General features: G+C 35.8%; 4 protein-coding genes across 6 annotated transcripts; 2 read left to right on the top strand and 2 right to left on the bottom strand.

Moving 5' to 3' along the window:
- Positions 1-1,916: 1,916 nt before the first annotated feature.
- LOC124408648 (late histone H1-like) lies at positions 1,917-2,750 on the bottom strand. The gene has a single exon (XM_046885745.1). It carries the CDS (start codon positions 2,691-2,693, stop codon positions 1,995-1,997), a length of 699 nt encoding a protein of 232 aa, XP_046741701.1. The 5' UTR covers positions 2,694-2,750; the 3' UTR covers positions 1,917-1,994.
- A 1,799-nt stretch (positions 2,751-4,549) lies between these two features.
- LOC124409397 (enhancer of rudimentary homolog) lies at positions 4,550-5,732 on the top strand. Its single transcript, XM_046886984.1, has 3 exons — positions 4,550-4,766; positions 5,209-5,296; positions 5,388-5,732. Exons 1-3 carry the CDS (start codon positions 4,764-4,766, stop codon positions 5,606-5,608), a joined length of 312 nt encoding a protein of 103 aa, XP_046742940.1. The 5' UTR covers positions 4,550-4,763; the 3' UTR covers positions 5,609-5,732.
- A 1,686-nt stretch (positions 5,733-7,418) lies between these two features.
- LOC124408732 (phospholipase DDHD1-like) lies at positions 7,419-14,436 on the top strand. Of its 3 annotated transcripts, XM_046885877.1 has the most exons (10): positions 7,419-8,096; positions 8,988-9,302; positions 9,881-10,054; positions 10,820-10,948; positions 12,200-12,341; positions 12,631-12,737; positions 12,907-13,220; positions 13,344-13,629; positions 13,815-13,970; positions 14,060-14,436. In XM_046885877.1, the coding sequence occupies exons 1-10, from the start codon at positions 8,021-8,023 to the stop codon at positions 14,206-14,208; spliced, it is 1,848 nt and encodes a 615-aa protein (XP_046741833.1). In that variant the 5' UTR covers positions 7,419-8,020; the 3' UTR covers positions 14,209-14,436. The 3 variants fall into 3 exon arrangements, with proteins under 3 accessions (XP_046741833.1, XP_046741836.1, XP_046741834.1); XM_046885880.1 differs by lacking the exon at positions 8,988-9,302; XM_046885878.1 differs by lacking the exon at positions 10,820-10,948.
- A 3,807-nt stretch (positions 14,437-18,243) lies between these two features.
- LOC124409135 (28S ribosomal protein S22, mitochondrial) lies at positions 18,244-20,103 on the bottom strand. The gene is made up of 4 exons (XM_046886555.1): positions 20,092-20,103; positions 19,770-19,956; positions 18,963-19,435; positions 18,244-18,768 (listed from the first exon to the last, which is right to left on the bottom strand). Exons 1-4 carry the CDS (start codon positions 20,101-20,103, stop codon positions 18,310-18,312), a joined length of 1,131 nt encoding a protein of 376 aa, XP_046742511.1. The 3' UTR covers positions 18,244-18,309.
- Between the last annotated feature and the right edge of the window lie 14 nt (positions 20,104-20,117).

The following is a 20,117-nucleotide window of genomic DNA, read 5'->3' as shown; positions in this document are numbered from 1 at the left end:
TAGATCTTGTACGCGTAGGTGACACTGGAGAAATTTCTTACACAACAATCATTTTTGAGTTAGTCGAACCAATATACTTGATCTGGTACAAGATACCACAAGGTATATAAAACAACAGACTGCTTTTAAATTGGTAGCAAGTTGGCTACTAGGTAATATTGAAGGCAGTATTAATGAGTGAAAAAACTTGTCATCCATTGGCACATTTCACGAAGGTTGCTGTAAAAAATCTTATTTTCAAACTGTAATACCTGGAAAAGTCGGGAAATTTCAGATTCTAAAATGCGTACGAATCGAAAAAAGACTCAAGAGCCCCATTCTATATACTGTCCTGAACAAGAACACTCCAATACATTTTTATTTGACACGATTTGAGAGAGAGAGCAATATTTCGAGTCTGGAAAATGAGTAATTCAATTGGAATTCTGGAATCAAAGAATGTAAATTGGTCGGAGACGACGCACCTAAAATTGTGTACAATGGAGCACATCTTATTTTGTTCATCTCACATTGATAACTACATGATTATCACATTAATTAACTAATTTATTTCATTATTATGAGGCGGCATAATAAGTGGAAACCCGGTAAGAAAAAAAATTCACCAGTAAAAATTTTTTCGATTCATGTATATATAATAATAAGCAACCTGTAAAAATAAATCTATAGGTAAAAAATTAAACTCATGCTAAACACATGCAAATAATTTGAATTAATAATGTATGTATCTGGAATTAAAAAATTCCTTTCTTGAAAAGAAATCATGGTCAATGAAACTTATCAAAAAAAGAGTATTCATAAAATTGAAAAGTTGTAATGTGCATCTACTACAAATTGAATGTCAAGATTATTGATAAAAAAAAAAAATGAAAATATCAATGATAAGGATGAAGTTAATGCAAATCCAAGATTCCCCAAGAACTCGTTCTAAAAATAGCTAGCTGAAAAAGAAAATAAATATTATGTAATTTATTGTTTTATTCCTAATTAATTAGGAAGGGAATGGAAATATTACGTTCTTGATTTTTATAAACAGAATGATGGGTTTAAATGAATTAGAAAGGGGAAGGGGAAATGTAACATTTATGATAAAATATGATATGACGTTTCATTCATTCCTAACCTCATACTCAAAATGTCTCGAACTTGTAGGCTGCACAATTGCAACGTACGGTAGTTGTCAATGCAGTACAAAGCTGCGACTGCAGGGCGTGCAATTGAAGTTAAAATGGGTCGTAAAGCCAACAGCTTCGGCTTGAGCCTTCGACACTTCCGCGTACGAACAAGAAATTATGGGCCCTGGACGAAATAGAAACTCGATAAGGACTGCAATTCTTAGGATTTATAATATGCAGACTGCTCCCTTATATTTTTCTATTTGAAACTGTTTTGGAGCACTAGGATTACGGCAATTTCATACGTTATCGATCAAGCTACTGACCACGTTGGTGAAAGACGCTCTTCATGAACAACTGTCACATACAAACGTTGGTAACAGGCGCGTGTTTATCTTCTTTGGTCGTGTTGTCGTCTACCGTACCGTTTACAAACTTTAATTGCGCGTGCAGGTAAAATGCAGAAAGCCCCGCTTGACTATGAATTTCCCTTTCATTTTTGCTTACGGAAAATTATATAATGCCAATAGCTTCAACTACTTTCTGTTTTAGGGATCGCGAATTGGACTCGATGACTGAAAGATTTGATGGTTTAAAGAATATCTATGAAGACTACAGAAATAATTTTTAGTTTGATTAGCAATTATCGAGTATCAGTGTTATGGATAGATCATAACCATTAATTTGCTTTGAAAAATACCATTTCTAAAATGTTTGAGTCATTATTTCTATGTATAAATCATCGATATGAAATCGTGCGTGCGATCAAGTTTGTTTGCAAAAAATTTTTGATGGCCCTGACAAGGGCCGTTTTTTTTTTAAATGTTGCTGCTTGATGCTGCTGCTGCCGCCGTAGACGAGGCGTGTAAACGAATGCGATTACTTCTTTTTGGGAGACGCAGTCTTCTTCGGTGCCGGCTTGGCGGATTTCGGAGCAGTTGTTGCCTTTTTCGGTTTCGGTGCTTTAGGTTTACTTGTAGGTGCTTTAGCGACTTTCTTGGCCTTGGAGGAGCTCTTTGCTTTCGGCGGTTTAGCGGCCGGGGATCTAGCGACCTTACGCTTTTCCTTGGTAGCAACGCTACTAGCAGCGCCAGTCTTCTTGGCTGCAGCTGCTTTCTTGGCAGCGCTCACCTTCTTGGCAGGAGAGGCGGCTGATGCGGCGGCCTTCTTCTTGAGTGTAGCTGGTTTTGGTGCTGCTGGTTTTACCTTGGGTTTTGAGGCCTCACTTTTCGTAGCGGAAATCTTGAATGAGCCTGAAGCTCCCTTGCCCTTGGTCTGAACCAAAACCCCAGTGCTGACGGCAGATTTCAAATACTTCTTGATGAAGGGTGCTTGTTTTTCTCCGTCAATTTTGTATGTAGATGTGATGTACTTCTTGATAGCCTGAAGAGATGAACCACCGCGTTCCTTCAGAGTAGAAATTGCAGCGTTGACCATCTCAGACGTACGAGGATGCGCCGGCTTAGTACGAGGCTTCTGCGACTTCAGAGAAGCGGCACTTTTCTTCGCTGGTACGGCTTGAACAGCCGGGCTGGCTGGGGTAGCGGTTGCTACAGGTGATGTTACCTTGTCTGCCATTGCTGCTGATGAACGTTGAAGTTGTGTTGACTTGAGAAGAATTCGATGTGAACAGAACAACTGATGCACGAGATATGACGGTGCGGCCAAGTCCCCACCCAACCTATGCCCAAGCGCGGACCATGGAGAGAGGCTTCAAGCGTTTCACGTCGTGCGCGCGACGAGTGTCCGAGCGCGTGGAACCGGGTAACCGGACGATAATCGCTCTTCCTCAGGTTTCCTGGGGTTCCTGGTGGTCGGGCTTTCGTCACCAGGTGCTTCGTACTTTGGAAAACGGGTTGGAAGAGATTTTGAACGAGTTTTTGTAACAAATTTTTCGGAAATTGTGAACGATCGAGAGTGTGCATCTCCGCTGCGATCGCACCCTGGGCAACGATTGCTACGTTTCCGACCTGGGTGACGGTTATTGGGTATAAAATTATATGATACTTCAAGTCAAAGCTTTGCTCCATATCTATGCAAAACTTCAATTTTCCCAGTCAACCTGGCGCGACGCTATAGGCCGTTGAAGTCGGAAGGGATGCGGTCAATCTCCGTCTCGGACGACGCGATTTGCTCGAACAAGATTCGGCTCGACATCAGCAAGGATGAATGCCATCCTCGCAGATAATCGTGATGACAATAGTTTTCGGATAAATTGATTGCGAAAGTTTCACCCTAGAATTAATTTCAACCACGCGACGATAACTCAAGTATAAGTTAATAAGCGTGCTGGCGCTTTCGTTTGACGTAGGTGCAGGATACGTAAATGGATGCAGTCGTTATTATATATCGTATAACGAACAATCTAATATTGCAGCCGAATACAAAACTGAGCAATTTTAATTTCGATTGGAGTGTCTGATAATTCTGTTTCGCAGATACAATTAATTCATTCCATAACTATCTAATGCTGATAATTCTTTACAGATAGATCATTCAAGATTTTATTTGGCAAGTATTCCCATTACACGTCCATGACCCAAGTCAACTGTCTGAAAATGTGAGACCACCCTCATTATTTTCTTGATAAATATATCTTATTAGGTTTTTCTGGAAGCATTTCACCGCGCCGAAATACATATATGGAAACAGGGTTAGGTTTCGACAGGCTATAAAAATATATCGGATTGAACGAATTCGACAGGCCCGGCAAATTATATTTAGTTATAAGAAAATCACGTGAGATTTTTTTAATAGGTAAAATACAATACGAAAACAAAAAATTAATAGAATATCGTGGAAGTGACGTAATTTTAGAACAATTATACCAACAGGTATAAGATACAGTATATTCGTTAGTTAATGTCTAGAGATTGTTACGAGCTTCTGATTTAACATTCTCAACATCAAATCAAAAATTCGTATTATTTTAAAAAATATTTAAATTTTATTATGTTGTTAACCTATCATACACGAGTGAAAGGGTTAAAATACAGCTATAATCATGATTAAGCGTGGCAATATTAACTTGTCATGGATTCTGGAAATCGGCTGACAACTTGTCAACGCTTGATTAACTCCTTATAAAACGATTGTGGCTACAAAACTGTGAATATTTCTGAAGTAGGTTTATAAAATCATTGGTACATGAACGTACGTTGCAGAGATTCTAAACGGCATGCTACGTGTATTACAGCACGACGAATGAGGTGAATTTGTAGATCACGAATATTCGCAAGATTTTCCCCATGCTGGTAACAGATGTCATGCATCATAATTTACGGTGACGAATAGGAAAAAATTACAGTAAAAAAGGTACAGGAAGAGACTGAAAAGTATTATCTCAAACTTCTTGAAAGCTACAGAAATGAAAAAAAAAATCGTTTTTACACGGCGGGATTCGTGAGGAGCATTCAACAGCGAACGGCGGACCGGTGGAACCCGAACCGTTCCAATTCCAATACCCTTGTTCAATCGAATACTCTGGACGTGCAGTTTTGTGGTTATTTTTGCAAATCTCAACGTTGCGTTTTATTTCCTATATAAATCTAACATAAACATTCGCTGATCATACAGCTAAAAACTTTTACGCTCTACTTCGATCGCCACATCGCAGTTTTCACATCCAAACTGATTTGACTTGGCAAAATGGTGAGTGACTACTCGCGTTCTGTCGGTTAAAGCGAAACGGGACGATCACGTTTTAGAATATTTCTTTTACGTTCAAACCCACTTTTTCACGCGAGATTTTCTGTGTCAATGAAAAATTATCGATTATTATTAAAATCCTCATCGCAAAGATGTTAAACGGTATGCCTGTGTAGCAATATATTTGAACAATAAGTAGTTGCGGAAATAATGACAATGTTTGTTTATTTCTGTAATAGCAGCAGCAGCCTGCAACTGCTCATTCGAACACGTTTACATTTTGCCAACAGCAAGAGGAGACTTTTATTTTGATAGTCACGTGACAAAGTCTTTTCATTTAATCATTTTTCTACACTCATCTCTTGTCTGAATATACTTTGTATATCCATTTTGACATAATGTGCCAGCATCGTTCATTTGATGAAGAAATTATTTTCATTTTCAGTCTCACACTATATTGCTCGTGCAGCCAGGCACCAGACCTGAAACGAGGACATACTCGGACTATGAAAGTGTCAACGAGTGTATGGAAGGTAAAAAAATTTGTTTATTATGTCTGGTTACATTGAGCATATGAAATTCAGCTGCTAAAATGTGAATTAAATAAATCATATTTATTTCTAGGGGTGTGCAAAATCTACGAAGAGCATTTGAAGAGGCGAAATCCCAACACACCTACCATCACTTATGACATCAGTCAATTATTTGACTTTGTTGATCAATTGACAGACTTGTCATGTTTGGTTTACCAAAAATCAACAAACACTTATGCCCCTTATAACAAGGATTGGATCAAGGAAAAAATATATGTGTTGTTACGCCGAGCTGCTGGCCACAGCGAATAACCGTTGCCATTAAGTACACCTAAGAACGAGACCTTCATCTTCACGTATAAGCTAAGTTAATTCTAAGTACATTATTATAATATTGTCTATATTATTATTAATAATAAATGAAAGGTAAGAAAAATGCAATTATTATTCTTTTAAATTCCTGTATCATTATCAAATTAGCACTCAGTTGTTGCAGATCCTAGTAACTAATTTTCTGCACAAAACTGATAAGGATTAACTTTGTAATTTGCATATTCATATTTGTTAAAATTTCATAATGGGTCGGAAACCATCAGGTATCATCTTGTACAAGTTAAACTAATTTCGTAAGGTTGAGTTCACCATTCAAAGCTGTACCTCGATTTTCAATTGACCCTCGCAAGTAAAAAACAAAACAATCTTTGTACTAGGCAAATTTTGTTCATTGATAAATTTTAACGCAATGTCTCGGCGTATGTAATTCACAACTGGCAAGGTGTTGTTAATTATGGGATGGTTCAGCCTCGAATTCGTAGAAATCGAGGAAACCATGCCTAATTCTTATCTACCCCAAGTATGACATGTAATAAAGATAATATGACACACTGCCCGTCGTCCAAGACTTGGAGGAAACAATGGTCCACCACTTTTAATATATATTAGGCAGTAACTGACATTGGTCAAATGACCAGAGAAAGAGAAATCCATAGATCATTGCACATAACTTGTGTGACGAAGTGTAGGAAATATGTCAGATTGGTACAAGTTTTTTTTACCTAGCTACCATACAGAAAGTGAATGTTCCGCGTCAGTCGCGTGCGCTGAAATACACAATAATTACACCTTGAGTAATGTGTATTCATGATTTATACCATGCTTGAATAATTCGAATGATTTATTAACCGTAAAAATTTTCATACATAATTTCCGAACGTAATAAAATTCTCGAATCCATTTTGTGTCCATTCACCGAAATAGATTATACCCAATATCAATCCGTGTTTCAAAGATTTCAGGGTAGAACGAGTTTTGACATGATTTTCTAGTCTATTTAGTATAGGTGGCTGTCCTCTTGGAATCGCGCTGAATCTTGACATTTGAAAAAGAATGCGATGACCTTGAATAGAAATGAATGATCCTTTGGCACACGTGTATGCACTTGGCAAATAGTTCACAGACTGCGCACCATCAAGTGTAGGATGGATATTGAGACGAAATCACGTGCATGGTCAGTGCACGGTCGATTTTATATTATCTTATTATATGTGTACCTACAGACACATATTTGTCAGTCTCCTCACCCTTTGAAAAGTAACGCGGCGCCACGCGCAGGCTCTGCAGTCTTCATCGTTGCGGCATTACACATATTTTTAGTTGTAATTTGAAATTTCAATGGTATTTTTTTTCCAGACCTTGTATGCCCGCAAGATTGCTGTTTTCCGCGCGCAACATGCAGATACAGCGCAGCGGTGCGTCTTTATTTCTCAATGCATGCATCCTATACCATCACTTACTACGCAGCTTCTGATTCATCGTAGGGTATTACATATACCTATGTTCTCGTCGAGGTGTATCGCTGTACACACGTCTTATGTTCCTCTTTGAAACGTCCTGCGAAATGACACCCCCCCCCCCCCCCCCCCTAACAGTTGTTCGTCTGTGTAACAGAGTCACGAAAGGAATTGAAGTAAAAGACAGGAAAAAGGGACAGAAAAAATACTATGCAAGTGTATACAAAACATCGGTTACATAACCGCATTAGGCAGGCAGAACACATATTATTGCAGTGGGAATGAAGGAACGTTTTACCATCGGACTAGAGCAGCACCACAGAGCATTAGAGTTCGAACCGAACCGACGGCCGACCGCTCTGGTGCCTTAAGCTGATAAGATAATTTTTTTTTCGCATTAGAAGTCAGTGGAAGTCTTGCGCCAGTGCGAAACGGTCGGATTTAGACCTGCGGCGTGGCTCAGCGTATCATAAAATAGTACATATTACACAGTCAGTCAGTCAGTCAGTCGGTCAGTCAGTCGGTCAGTCAGTTGGTCAGCAAGTCAACCTGTACACATAATATTAATATCTAGTGGTGTAAAAATAATTGAATAAAACAATTGCTACTACAGAGTTACGTTCATGCGGTATTATTTTCATTTTATCGAGGTCTGATCTGTCATTAGAAGGAGACGCAGGCAATGGCGTAAAGGAAAAACAACGTCCGGACAACATTGAAAAGTAAAATTTCAGTAGAACCTTTCATATCGCAGGACAAAGGAAACTCATATATGATAAAAAAATTTGCGCTCGATTGAGTCACGTCTTGTGATCGGAGTGACATCATTCTCCGATATTTTACTCGTGCTTGAGAATCATAGAAGAGGCACGTTACACTCGACATTTTGACAGTTTGACAACGACGATCACAGAGGCCAGCAAGGGGGTTTGAAATGTCTGAAAACCTGTTGAACGATGTTGATTCCCTAAGCGAAATACCCATGGAATCGGATCCACGGCCCACCGAAGGTACCGGAGTCACGATTTTTTGTTATGTCTAAACACGTGTTTGTGCCGCCGTCTTATTTCCGCATAATTTATTAACATTTCCTGTACGTAATTTTACCACTTGAAAAATATGCACCATTCACTGAATACTCTTAGATCTATTTGAGGAAATAATTGAGCCTTAATTACCCCACATTTTAACATTGTTAACGAGTTATTTTCATTTCTTTTCTCATCACAGAGTCACAAGGCCGTTTCTTGAAATATGTACGAACGTAGTATATCTATCGTAGTATCTTATCTTCCAAACGTTCAATGTGCCGATTTGAAATATAATTCTTACGAAAGAGATACGTTACAAATGCGTAAGGAGAATCCCACGACACAAGTTCAATCTTCGCCTCAAGCCAGTGCCGCTCATTATCTAAACAAACCGTGAACCCGTCGATATGAATAACGCAATCTCTAGGAAAGCATTAACAATATTTGCATTGTCTCGATATTCAAGAATTGTGCATTTTTCCCAGGATATTAGAAATTTTATTCTAGATTACTTCAACTCTTCATTGTTCAGTGCGGTAAACTTCATTGAAAAATCATTTTTTCTTGCCAACGTATTAGATACGCAAATATAGATAACATGTAATATAACATCAGGCTGCCTCTATTCTCTGTATATTTATACATGGAACCAGCATGGTAAGGAAATTTAAAACACGAAACACCTGGGTAGAAATGAATAATATCCACTTCGGTGCATGCATGACTCTGCGATATTTTTTACCATCAGACGAACTTTTGTGCAATGAAATATGCGAGTGTGAATAAATTATGACGTCGGCACTAGGCTGTGAATAATAATAGTAATGTGCTTGAATGTATTATTCTTTTTTTTTCCACGTCTTTCCACAGAGCTGCAAGATAGTTTATCCCAACACAATGGAATAGAAGAACATTTAGACATTGAAGTAAACGAATTAGAATATGCAGAGCCTCTGCCTCCAGAAAAAGTCAGATGGTTCTACAAGGAGGGAGTGGATAAAAGATGGGTTGAATTTTGTGGGTACGACAGTCTTAGAATTGAAAATGTCTGGAGACGTCGAAAGAGCGGCACAAATGATCCCAACAATCTTACCGCTGATGGGAATATGGAAAGAGTTGTTGTCAGAGGTGGAATGTATGATGTAGAAATAGACAATATGCGATGCGTCTCAATTTACTGGCCAGGTAGGCTTATAATGTCGAATGGAACACTTTGATATCAAATAGTAAATAAACTTAGCAAACATGGATTAATTTTTCTAATTAGCTTTCTTTTGTAATCACTTTGACTAAGATATAATTTATTTCGACCTTGAAAAAAAATCGACAGTATTAATATATAATGTGAACTACTGAATAACAAATGTTTTTGAATTCAGTTCTATCGTCACACATGAGTGTCTACAGATTACTTTGTCCTTGAGGCCAATATGGCTAATTTTCTCAAACAACATTTACAATTGCTTACCAGAAGTACAGGATATATGTGATCTTACTGGAATAAGTGTAATTTCAATATCTAGTGGAATCATGTTGTATACTTTTTACTAATATGCTCGTATGTGAAAAAATTTAACAGACATACAGACCTTTGTAATAATATTTATTTGTCGAATGATTTTATCAGATTTTCTCAGCAAACAATTTCAGTAGTCATATTGTCCTGTTCATAATTTGACAATTCGAAATTTTATGAAAAATTATATGAGTCTAGAACAAAACATTTTTCAGTTAATACCATTGCGTTATCTACTTTGTTGAAGGCGAAGAATGGGAAATAATGAGGGGTACTTGGTTTTATGATGGCAGTTGGATACCGCTGGAGCCCGATCCCTCGCAGGCCATAGAAGAAACACACCTTACATTGTTTCAGAAATCGTCTCCCACCCAATCTAATTCAACGTCAGCAGCCAGCACCCCGTCACATTCTTATAAAGGTACCATAGCCTTTCATTTTCTCTCCCTCTTCTAAATGTTATTTTGTTACCAATCTTAAGTGTCCACACTTACTGCTCTTGAAACTTTCAAAACGATTTCTTTGATCCTCCTCTATTACCGTACTCATGATAATTTCCAATGTTAACACACAGAGTTGTATACATACATATTCATAAATATATATGTGACAGTTTGAAATTCAACAGTTTGGACCATGATTTGTTAGTTTTGGCAGCCATCTGCAGCAATATCTTGTTTATGCCTAGTGCGTCATTGCCAAACCTGGGATATACCTAAATGTCTCAAATAAGTGCATTAATCGGTAGAAAGTAAATGGCTATCAGTGTTACTTACAAGAAAATTATTCCTCAATTCATGTTTGTTAATTCTTTGCTTCACATCAACCCAATTATATGACATCTAGATAATATAACAAATTGAAACAGTGGGGCGTAACTAGATTATTAAACAAATAATTGTAAAGCTGTTTCCCACAATAACTGACTAAAAAATTCTGTTTTAATGTAATATTGTGGAAAAAACAATATCTGCACCTTCTATACTTTATTGATACTCAAAAGATTTGCATTCTATAAAATTCGAAAGAATATCTGGGTAGCTTGTCTGTGTTATAACACTAGTAAAATTTTGCATCCTGATGTGTAGTTTGATCAGTTACTAATTGTTAGCACACATGTATTACCCAGATATTAATGACTTCAGGATTTATGGCTAATAGTGTCACTTGATTGCTTTCATTTTAGTTCTTCACACAAAAAACTTTCCCGAATTCCATGTGGATTGGCATGCAGTAGATGATGTAGCTCTCTACAGTGAAAATACACCAAGCAAATTAATGCGTAGCGTAACACTGAAATTGGGATTCACCAAAAGTAAGTTAAAATCATCTTTGCTGATAACTATTCCCTATAGAATATAGCGTTTTCTTTTCAATTAATTATTGATTTTACTGTTAACTGGTAATCCAAGTTTTTCACCCATGCACAATAAGTTTCAATTTCAATTAGCATAATTTGTACATAGAATGATCAATATTTGTATGTTTCTTTGCACACTTATCAAAAAATCATGAGAAGTAACTTGAAAAGGAATAATGATTTCAAATCATTGTACTTGGTATGTTCAGTTGAGCATGTTAGTTAAAGTGCCAAATCTATTAATAAAAGTGTTTAAAACAACAAATTGTTCTACTTTTTTTGGCTGCAGATCATGTAATATTTATAAAGTGGCTTATTCACGAATCGCAAGCATGATATTCATGTTCATCTCTACTTCAATATATTCATCTATAATACATTTATGTTTTTAGCAATTCCAATTTCATCATGCTACCAAAATCAATCAGTTTTTATTTTCTAACTTTGAATTCAGATTCATTTCAATATTTCCATTCATAGCTACTGCAACTTTGCATTTTATGTCATGACTTCCAGAGCTGTTAATCCTTATTCTATCATCGCTTTTTATTAGAGAAAGCTTAGAGTAACTTAACTGTACTAAGTTTACGTTATCAACTTCATTGACAAAATTATTCAACCTGAAACAATCGATTTCGCATTTCCGAAGCAATTATGGTAAACCCTGAGACATTCAACCATTATAACAACATTGTGTGGTGTAGGATAAGTAACTCATTTCTCTGCCACCAGATCCAATGTTCAACTTACCGCAGCGTGCCAACTTTTACTAACTCTGACATTGGTGTTGGAACACTATCAATGTATTGAAATATTACTATTTAAATTTCTGGTTTGACGAGTAATATGTACGCCTACTGTACGAATTACTTTGATACAAAGTCTTTTTCGTTGAAGGTATATGTAGTGCGTTGCAATCTATATTGGTTTCTGTATTCGTAATATCTAAACTCTATGTAAAGTACGGGGCCCAAGTTTGCCTATTGGAAATAAAGTGTAGCGACGAATTCTATGTTTAACATCATGCAATCTTTATTTCAGAATTTCTCGGAAATGTTCGAGCAAAATTAGTTAGCACAATACATCGCCGTTGTTACAGGCCATCGTTACCCCAAGGAAAACCTGTCTATCGAAAAGGCCCCACTGGTATACGGAACTTCAATGACATTAACATCGTTTAATTATTTCATTTGACGTTTGTTACAGCGACGGGATATCGCCTAAGGAGAGGATACAAACACCCTGCTGTTATGGACGATAAACCACACGATATCGATCACTTGGTTTTTGTCGTTCATGGTATCGGACAGAAGAGAGACACTGGAAAGATTATTCGTAACACAACATCGTGTGTGTCTATGTTTTTGCTAATAGTTCCTAAGGCAATTTGACAAAGAAAATGTATGCATTATCATCCCTATAATTTATCATTGTGCCTACCATTCTTCAGAAATACTTGAGATGATACAAAGCCATAGAAAATTGTGATATGCACCCATTTTGGATCAGTATTGGTTACATAACGTTCTTGTAAGATTTTAACAGACCCAAATATTTTTTAGTAAGCCTACATTAATTGCCTTTAGGGACAGAATATATTGCCGTTACATATTTCATATGTGTGTTATATTACGCAGGTTCAGAGAATGTGTCGATTGGTTAAAACAAAAGTATTTTCCAACTCTGACTCACCGTGCGGAATTTTTCCCTGTCGAATGGAGATCTTCGCTCAAACTTGATGGAGGTGAGCCTCGAATCTGCAATAATAAATCATACATGCGATGATCCAGGCACTAATTCCAAGTTGAAAATGGGATTGACTTGAATCATACATTACAATACATCTCTACTCAATTTAATCTTTTAGTAACAAACAATTATTTTACCAAAAATTTTATATCTAACCCCCACAGATATTGTGGATGCTATAACACCTTACAGTGTTCTTAGTATTCGTCACTTACTCAACACATCAGCCATGGACATTCTCTATTATACAAGTCCATTGTACGGCGGAGAAGTCAGAGCTGGTCTTCAAAAAGAGTTGAACAGACTTTATTTCATGTTCGCAAGTCGACATCCAAACTGGAAAGGGAAAGTATCCATATTAGCACACTCCTTGGGTTGTGTAATTGTCTACGACATTGTCACAGGGTGGATGGGGCCTGACAACAGGCCTCCGTCGCCAGCATCACCCGAAGTTTCGCCAGAAGGTCTACAATTTCCTGTAAGTTGACAAATCCAATGTTTCACAAAAAATCTTGGTTTGAATTGATTGGAAACTGAATTGTTAACAATCTTAAATATTTTTGCTCTTTAATGTACTAATTATCACTTGTTCTTTTCACAGATTGAGAACCTCTTTTGCTTGGGTTCTCCGCTATCGGTATTCCTAGCTTTGCGCACCCGTGCTCCGTCCAACAGAATTGGTGTAATGCCACAAGATCTGTGCAAGCGGTTCTATAACATTTTTCATTGGTCAGACCCAGTAGCTTATCGAATGGAGCCATTATTAGAAAGGGGATACAGTAGAGTCGAACCTGTGCTGATACCCCCGTATGGTGGGGTTGACGGCCAACCCTGCGAACAATCACCCTCCTCGTCGAATGCAGTTGATTCAAATTTACCATCTGCAGGTATGTTTTCCGCACCCACACTTTTTATGCTGACCGAATCATTTCTTTTCATATGTACAGGACAGTTCAAATTATCATATGAACCAATTTCAACATAAATCCGTCTTTGGTTTCACAAAAACAAAATAATTACACATATCAACTAACATTTCAACGTGATAACTCATCGTTAATTTTCAACTTAGAGAGCGACGAAAGAGACGAAAGCCCAGGAGATGCGCCAAGTCGCAATGCAGAGAAAGGCTGGAGCCTTTGGGGCTTGGTGAGAGGTGGGTGGAGCGCGAAAGATGGCACATCCTTGTCTACACCAGATATGAATCCACCATTTCATCCAGATCAAGGTAAGGACTAGTTAGGTAAGGTAAGGTGAGGAGTAGTTTTGCTGATCGAGCTTCATGCATTTAATAATTTGGTTTCTTTTTCCTATCAGAACTGAAGCCTAGATTGGATTACGTCTTACGGGCTGTTGGTTTGGGGCGAAATTACCTTTATACAGTTACAGCTCACACTGCCTATTGGAGCAACTACGACGTAGCCTATTTTGTACTGACTAAACTCTTCCCTACACTGGAGACATGATGTTGGCTTTTACTTTTTTTATTTGGGCCGTTTTTGGACCCTGTTGAACTCCACTAGTCCACCACAGGCCTTCCAGGTTTGAGCTTGTTAAAAGGCCTGCCACCAAAAACAATCTGTGATAACGGAAAAATGATACAATAACATAATAAAAAAAAACATTTAAGGAATAAAAATAAATCTGAAACAGGACCGAGAAGATGAAGAAGAAGAAGAATAAAAAGAAGGTGACGAACAAATTAGGTGTACTTTTTTCAATAATTTGCAAGATTGAAGACTAAATCGAAGCGTTTCACAGTTAGGGATCAGATAGAAAGTTTTACAGTATTGTACAGAAATATACAATTGACGTGAAAATAGGTACCAACGCAGAATATCAGTTCTTGGTAAATGATTAAACAGTAAGGTCTCATTTACTATGTGTCCTTCACATTAAATAGGAACATATCAATAAATTGTATTAAATAGTTCAGGATCACCTATTTGTTGAACTGCCGTCGTTATCTATTGATTTTTAAATCTACAATAGAATCTCGATTATCCAAAGGCTCAAAATTTTGGAATACATAAACATACATTAACGATATTTTTAGTAATTTCACACGTAAAAGTAATTAGTGTGATGTGGCGTGTGTTAAGGCAACCCATTGTGTGTATAAAAATAACAAAATTATATGTGTGTTATATTTCCAATATTCTGTACTATTTGTATCATTTCGTCTAACATCACTTTTCCACTATCAGAATTTTCACTAATCCGAACTAGGTCAGATGCCAATTGATTTGGATAATCGACGTCTACTGTATTGAAACTATATTATTTACGCAAAATTTTGATAAGATTGAGATCAACCATCTCCATTATTTCAAAAACCCAATCTTGTGTATAAAATATTTTAAAATGTCGAAAGCTACTCTCACGTTCAATCCAAAACTTTCAATTTTAGACATTCAAACTGCTACAGACTTATTAAAGTGTATCTGTACGGTAAATTCGTATCTATTCTTGTAGTTAAAATGTATTTTTAGATGTTTGCTTGCCAAATGTGGTCATAGTCAAGCTTTGTTTAACTGATGAAATTTATTATTATTCGTTTTATAGTTTTGACAGATTGGAAGTACTTTGTGAGATGGAAAAAGTTATTTTGCAATAGATTATAAATTGTATATGCCAGTCAAAATCAAATTTTAATGATGCTTGGGAATACATTAGTATATTATTTTTCAATTCAATTGATCGATGAATTAATCACTGTTGCGAATTTAAGTATTCTATGAGTTACATGAACTACAATACAATGTTCGAACAGTTAAGAGATTTTGATAAGCCGAACCGAAATTTTTCTTGTATTTGATATCAACGTATTTACCATATATGGTTAACTGTTTCCACAGAATTTGATACCTATCTAGAGAATATTAGTAAACAGTTTACGATTTTCATTATTGACTGAAAACAAAGGCCTGTTATTTGAAATCTGATAATATTATCAAATGTTGCTTATATTGTGCTAAGCATTTTTAGACCGTTCTTCAAACTGATTGTTCGTATTAACATCAATGCAATGCTAAAAAGATCAATGTTTAACAATGTTGCCGTTAAAAATACTCATCGAATAAATAATGAATTCTAATCTTCCCACACTATTAACAGAAGTCAGTGGAACAGGGTACATTGAGTCGTAAATAGTTATAATAATAAAAAGTAAACTAAAAATAAATGTGTAAAGCGCATAAAATGACGATAGTACAACAGGTTTTGTGGTACCTCTACATTGTAAATGTGAACGAACTGGGACAAGAACAACAACTTTCGTAAAATCTACTATTAGGGCAAGCAGAGAAGAAAACAAAAATTTGTATGAAATCGTCAGGAGAGTATTGATTTTGAAGGGAATGCAGATTCATTTATATCAGCCTAATACTCGTGTTACATGAAAATTTGATCGTTGATTTATCCTATCTACAATGAAATGCTCTCATCCCTATGATGAATTTTTACGTCTAGTGAAAGGTATAATATAGAAGATTGTCAACTGTAATTAATCGTAGAAATGATATTTTCAGGCACAGCAGTACATCCGCTTGTGTATGTGTCAATGACAAATATGTTTATCAAATTTCGAATTTTATGATTAATTTTTCAAATTTTTTGATTATTTTTATAGTTTTCTTTAAACTGATGCTGTTGCATACCGTGTGGCTAAAAATTAGCTGTATAAGGTAGAAGTTGCTGTTTCATAAATATTTTTTTAAAACCCCATGTAGATTATCATGACTCCATACGAAGATCGAAGTGATGTGATGAGTATCTTGAAATTTTCATCACACCATTTTCTTGAAATCAATCACTAAGAATGATAAACTTCTAGGAAAATATATGTAGATATTTGAAAAACTGTAATATAAGCTTACAACCTTGATACAACGTCACAATGCTAATTAAGCTTTCGTCAAGTGACGTAGATTGTTAAAAATTTTATACTTTATAATAATTTATACATGCAGCGATAATGTAGATGGTAGAAACTTTGTTGCCGAATTACACACATATTATACAGTTTATCACCATTGAATATTCATTTTAAAACTTGTAAAGCTAGTTTGTGACTCTTGCGTCATATTAAAATGTTAATTGCGTGAGATGTTTGAAGCAAAATTCCTATCAGCAAAACAATGTTGACTAATTCGTAGTGAAATTTACAATTTAATGCATCCATCTTTATGATGTACCACATCATATGTTTTGTTACTTTGTACTAATAATGATCAATTTTATCAGCTCTTGTAATAGTTTACTGTATATTGATTAATTCTAATCAATTTTTACGCTAGATTTTTACAACTTAATACACCAATTTGAAGACTACGTGAATTTGAAGACTGCTATAATAAGCGAAACACTCATGTTCACAAATGTTCGACAGAGTGCAAAGTTTATGTGTACAAATATAGATTTTTAACTGAATGTAGTAGAGTCCACACATCTATTGTTGAAATAATCAATCTCTCTCGTGCTTTGATTAAAAAGAGAGCTATAATTGCTTAATCACTTATCATGGCATAACATCCTACAAAGTTGGAAAGTAAATATTTTATAAATTAGCGAAGCCTTTATAGTGACTAAGCTATTATCGGATATTTTCATTTTCTCAAACTATCTGTAATGCTATATTCTAGAATGTGTTAAATCAGAGAGAAAAGAAATTATTTCGACTTGGACATGCATCTACTTGGATGCATGTGTGCAGATTGAATTTATTGTAAGTGTTAATATAATCATGTAGAACCACCACCAAATTAGTATACATAATCAATGTCATTTCTATATTCAAAACTCTCATTGCTTGATTTTTCATGATTACCTTCTCATGTTAAAGCTGTTATTCTAACAAGCTTTAGCCAAATAATTGCTAAAACAAGTTCATCGGATCAGGTCGAAAATTGTTTAAAAGTTTAGTACACGTTGACAATTAAAGTGTCTTTAATACCTATATTTAGTGTGATTGCATCAACATCACAGGCAAAAAACATTTTTACAAAATAAGTATTAGGATGTCGTGACATATTATAATATAAATAAGTATAGTCGAAAAATTATTTTCATTTTCCAGTTTGAATACAAACGTTGTTACTACTGACTACTGTCGTTATTATTGTAACAAACAGCAGCTACTCCTATCATTTGGTAATTAATCCTAAACTGTCTGAGTTTTCAGCTCCACATCTCAGATAGGTCAAGAGCATGGACTTAGAAATTATAACTTGTGAATTTTCCTAACATTGCATCAAACCAAATTTTTACCAGCTTTAAAAATTATTTCAGGTACCAAAGCAGGTAAATCGTTTTCTCAATGATTAGAGATAGGTGATCCTAGAATATTTTATAAATACTGGTAGCTACCTCTAATTGCAGACAGCTTCCTATTATTTGCCGTCATTTGAAAATATATAAAATGAGCTATTAATTACTGCAAAACTTTCTGACATAAGAAAGCAACGAGTCAAGAATAATTTGCTGATATTTTTATTGGTGAATAATTAGCTGTTTTTTCTTTGATATACTTTATTAATCTAAAATTATGATATTACAATGTACACATTTCAATCACTACCATGAGCTCTCTTAATGCCTTCGTTGACTTCGCGCTTAGCATTTTCTAGATTGATGTATGATTTTATCGCTAGTTCTAATAAAATTGGTTCATTTGCGTCATTAGCAACAAAATTTTCAATGAACTTCAATTCATCGCCTTCAAATTTGGTCTCTGCTGATTTCGCCGTAGGATGAATTTTATAATATAATTGTATTACTAACACAGCATCATCCAATCTTGAAGTCTGAATGTTCTCCTGAATCAAATTATCGACATTTCCTTTCCAAGCCAAATGGAACGCAAGGGGCCCAAAGTGTCTGGTTGACCTCAAATGATTGAAGTGCTTCAAGTTATTTACATGAGAATAAACCGTCTCGGTTACCCTATGATACTCTGGGTCATTAGGCTCAAACTGTACACAGGCAAGATCCAATATGAACTCATATTCCTCGCGCACAAGTAAATCCTGCACATGGAAAAATGTGAAATAATTAACACATAGGCTATTCATCATAAGCAAGGAATATCAATATATTCATTACTAGACATGAGGTTCGAATCACTATGATAAGAAAACCACGACTCAGAACTACACCAGATATATAGTTGCAACAATTTTTAGAGATATATTTCTTGAGGATTTAGAATTTATACTCTTACCATTAAATAGTTCTCTTGAAATAATTTAGGCACATCAACTTCCCGTCCTTCTAGGGGAAAGTAGATTTGATTCATTCTGTGTCTCTCTCTAGCATCCGCATTTCTCAAAATTCCATCTGGATCTCTGACTACAATAAATCTTTCCACATTAGGGATGCCATAAGTTATATCTGTGAAAACGAATTTTGCTGTATCGTGTTTTTGGAGAGCACGATCATGTGATAATATGTTTGGAGTATCATTAATCTTCTTCACGACTGGTGGCATTTGAAGGCGCACTTCTGCTTTCACTTTTGCTTCATTTAATGCTGCTTCCAATTCATCATCAGTCATGAACTTATAGACCGGAGGCTCCAGCTTTTCACCATCTTTTCGGTGACGGTAAACTTTTTTCAGGTCGACTCTGGTCAATGTTTTAAGCAAATCCTGAACCTCCTTGTTGAAAAACAACGGTGCCGGGTCTCGATCATTTTCTAAACATTTATTATTGAAATAAAGTAATGTAATATTTGCTGACTGCAAAATTCATCTGAAGAAAACAAAGTACAACAGTCTATATCGAAGAGCAGCATTTCTAAGGTTCATGTCTACACCTCGATAAAATCAATTGTAGAACAAATAAACCAAATGAATTAAATATCGATACTGGACTTATTGCTTTAAAAATGGTACACAAATATGTGTTTCTGATTAAATTTGTATTCAATCCTAGTTCTTGATCAACTAACTATTGGGAGTAAGTTTTTCGTCCGAAAGATAACCTATAAGCTCTGAATGTGTGTGTAGAGATTTAGTAATTAGACTTACCGATTTCAGAAGGTGTTGAGCTCAAAACTCGGTATTTGATTAACACGGCGGTATTGCGTGATGGATTTAGCAGTAATCCACTTAAATTAGAGAAGAATGTGTTATTTTTAAGCGATCTTGCTACTCGTACACCGGTGCACGCCATTTTCCCGTGCAATACACGTCGAATCGTCGGCTGTAATACTCCCTATGTTACCGACAAGCGACTTAAATGGAAATTATATCAAACAATTCATGGGTATGTATGTATGCATATATGTATATATGTATGTACGTATGTATGTACAATGCATACAATGTATGTATAATTGTATATACATACATTCTCACACATCCTTATCTGTGGCT

This window comes from Diprion similis, chromosome 8, assembly GCF_021155765.1.
Source record: "Diprion similis isolate iyDipSimi1 chromosome 8, iyDipSimi1.1, whole genome shotgun sequence".
Taxonomy (NCBI): domain Eukaryota; kingdom Metazoa; phylum Arthropoda; class Insecta; order Hymenoptera; family Diprionidae; genus Diprion; species Diprion similis.
Note: the sequence above shows the minus strand (reverse complement) of the source record. Positions and strands in the feature narration are given on the sequence as shown.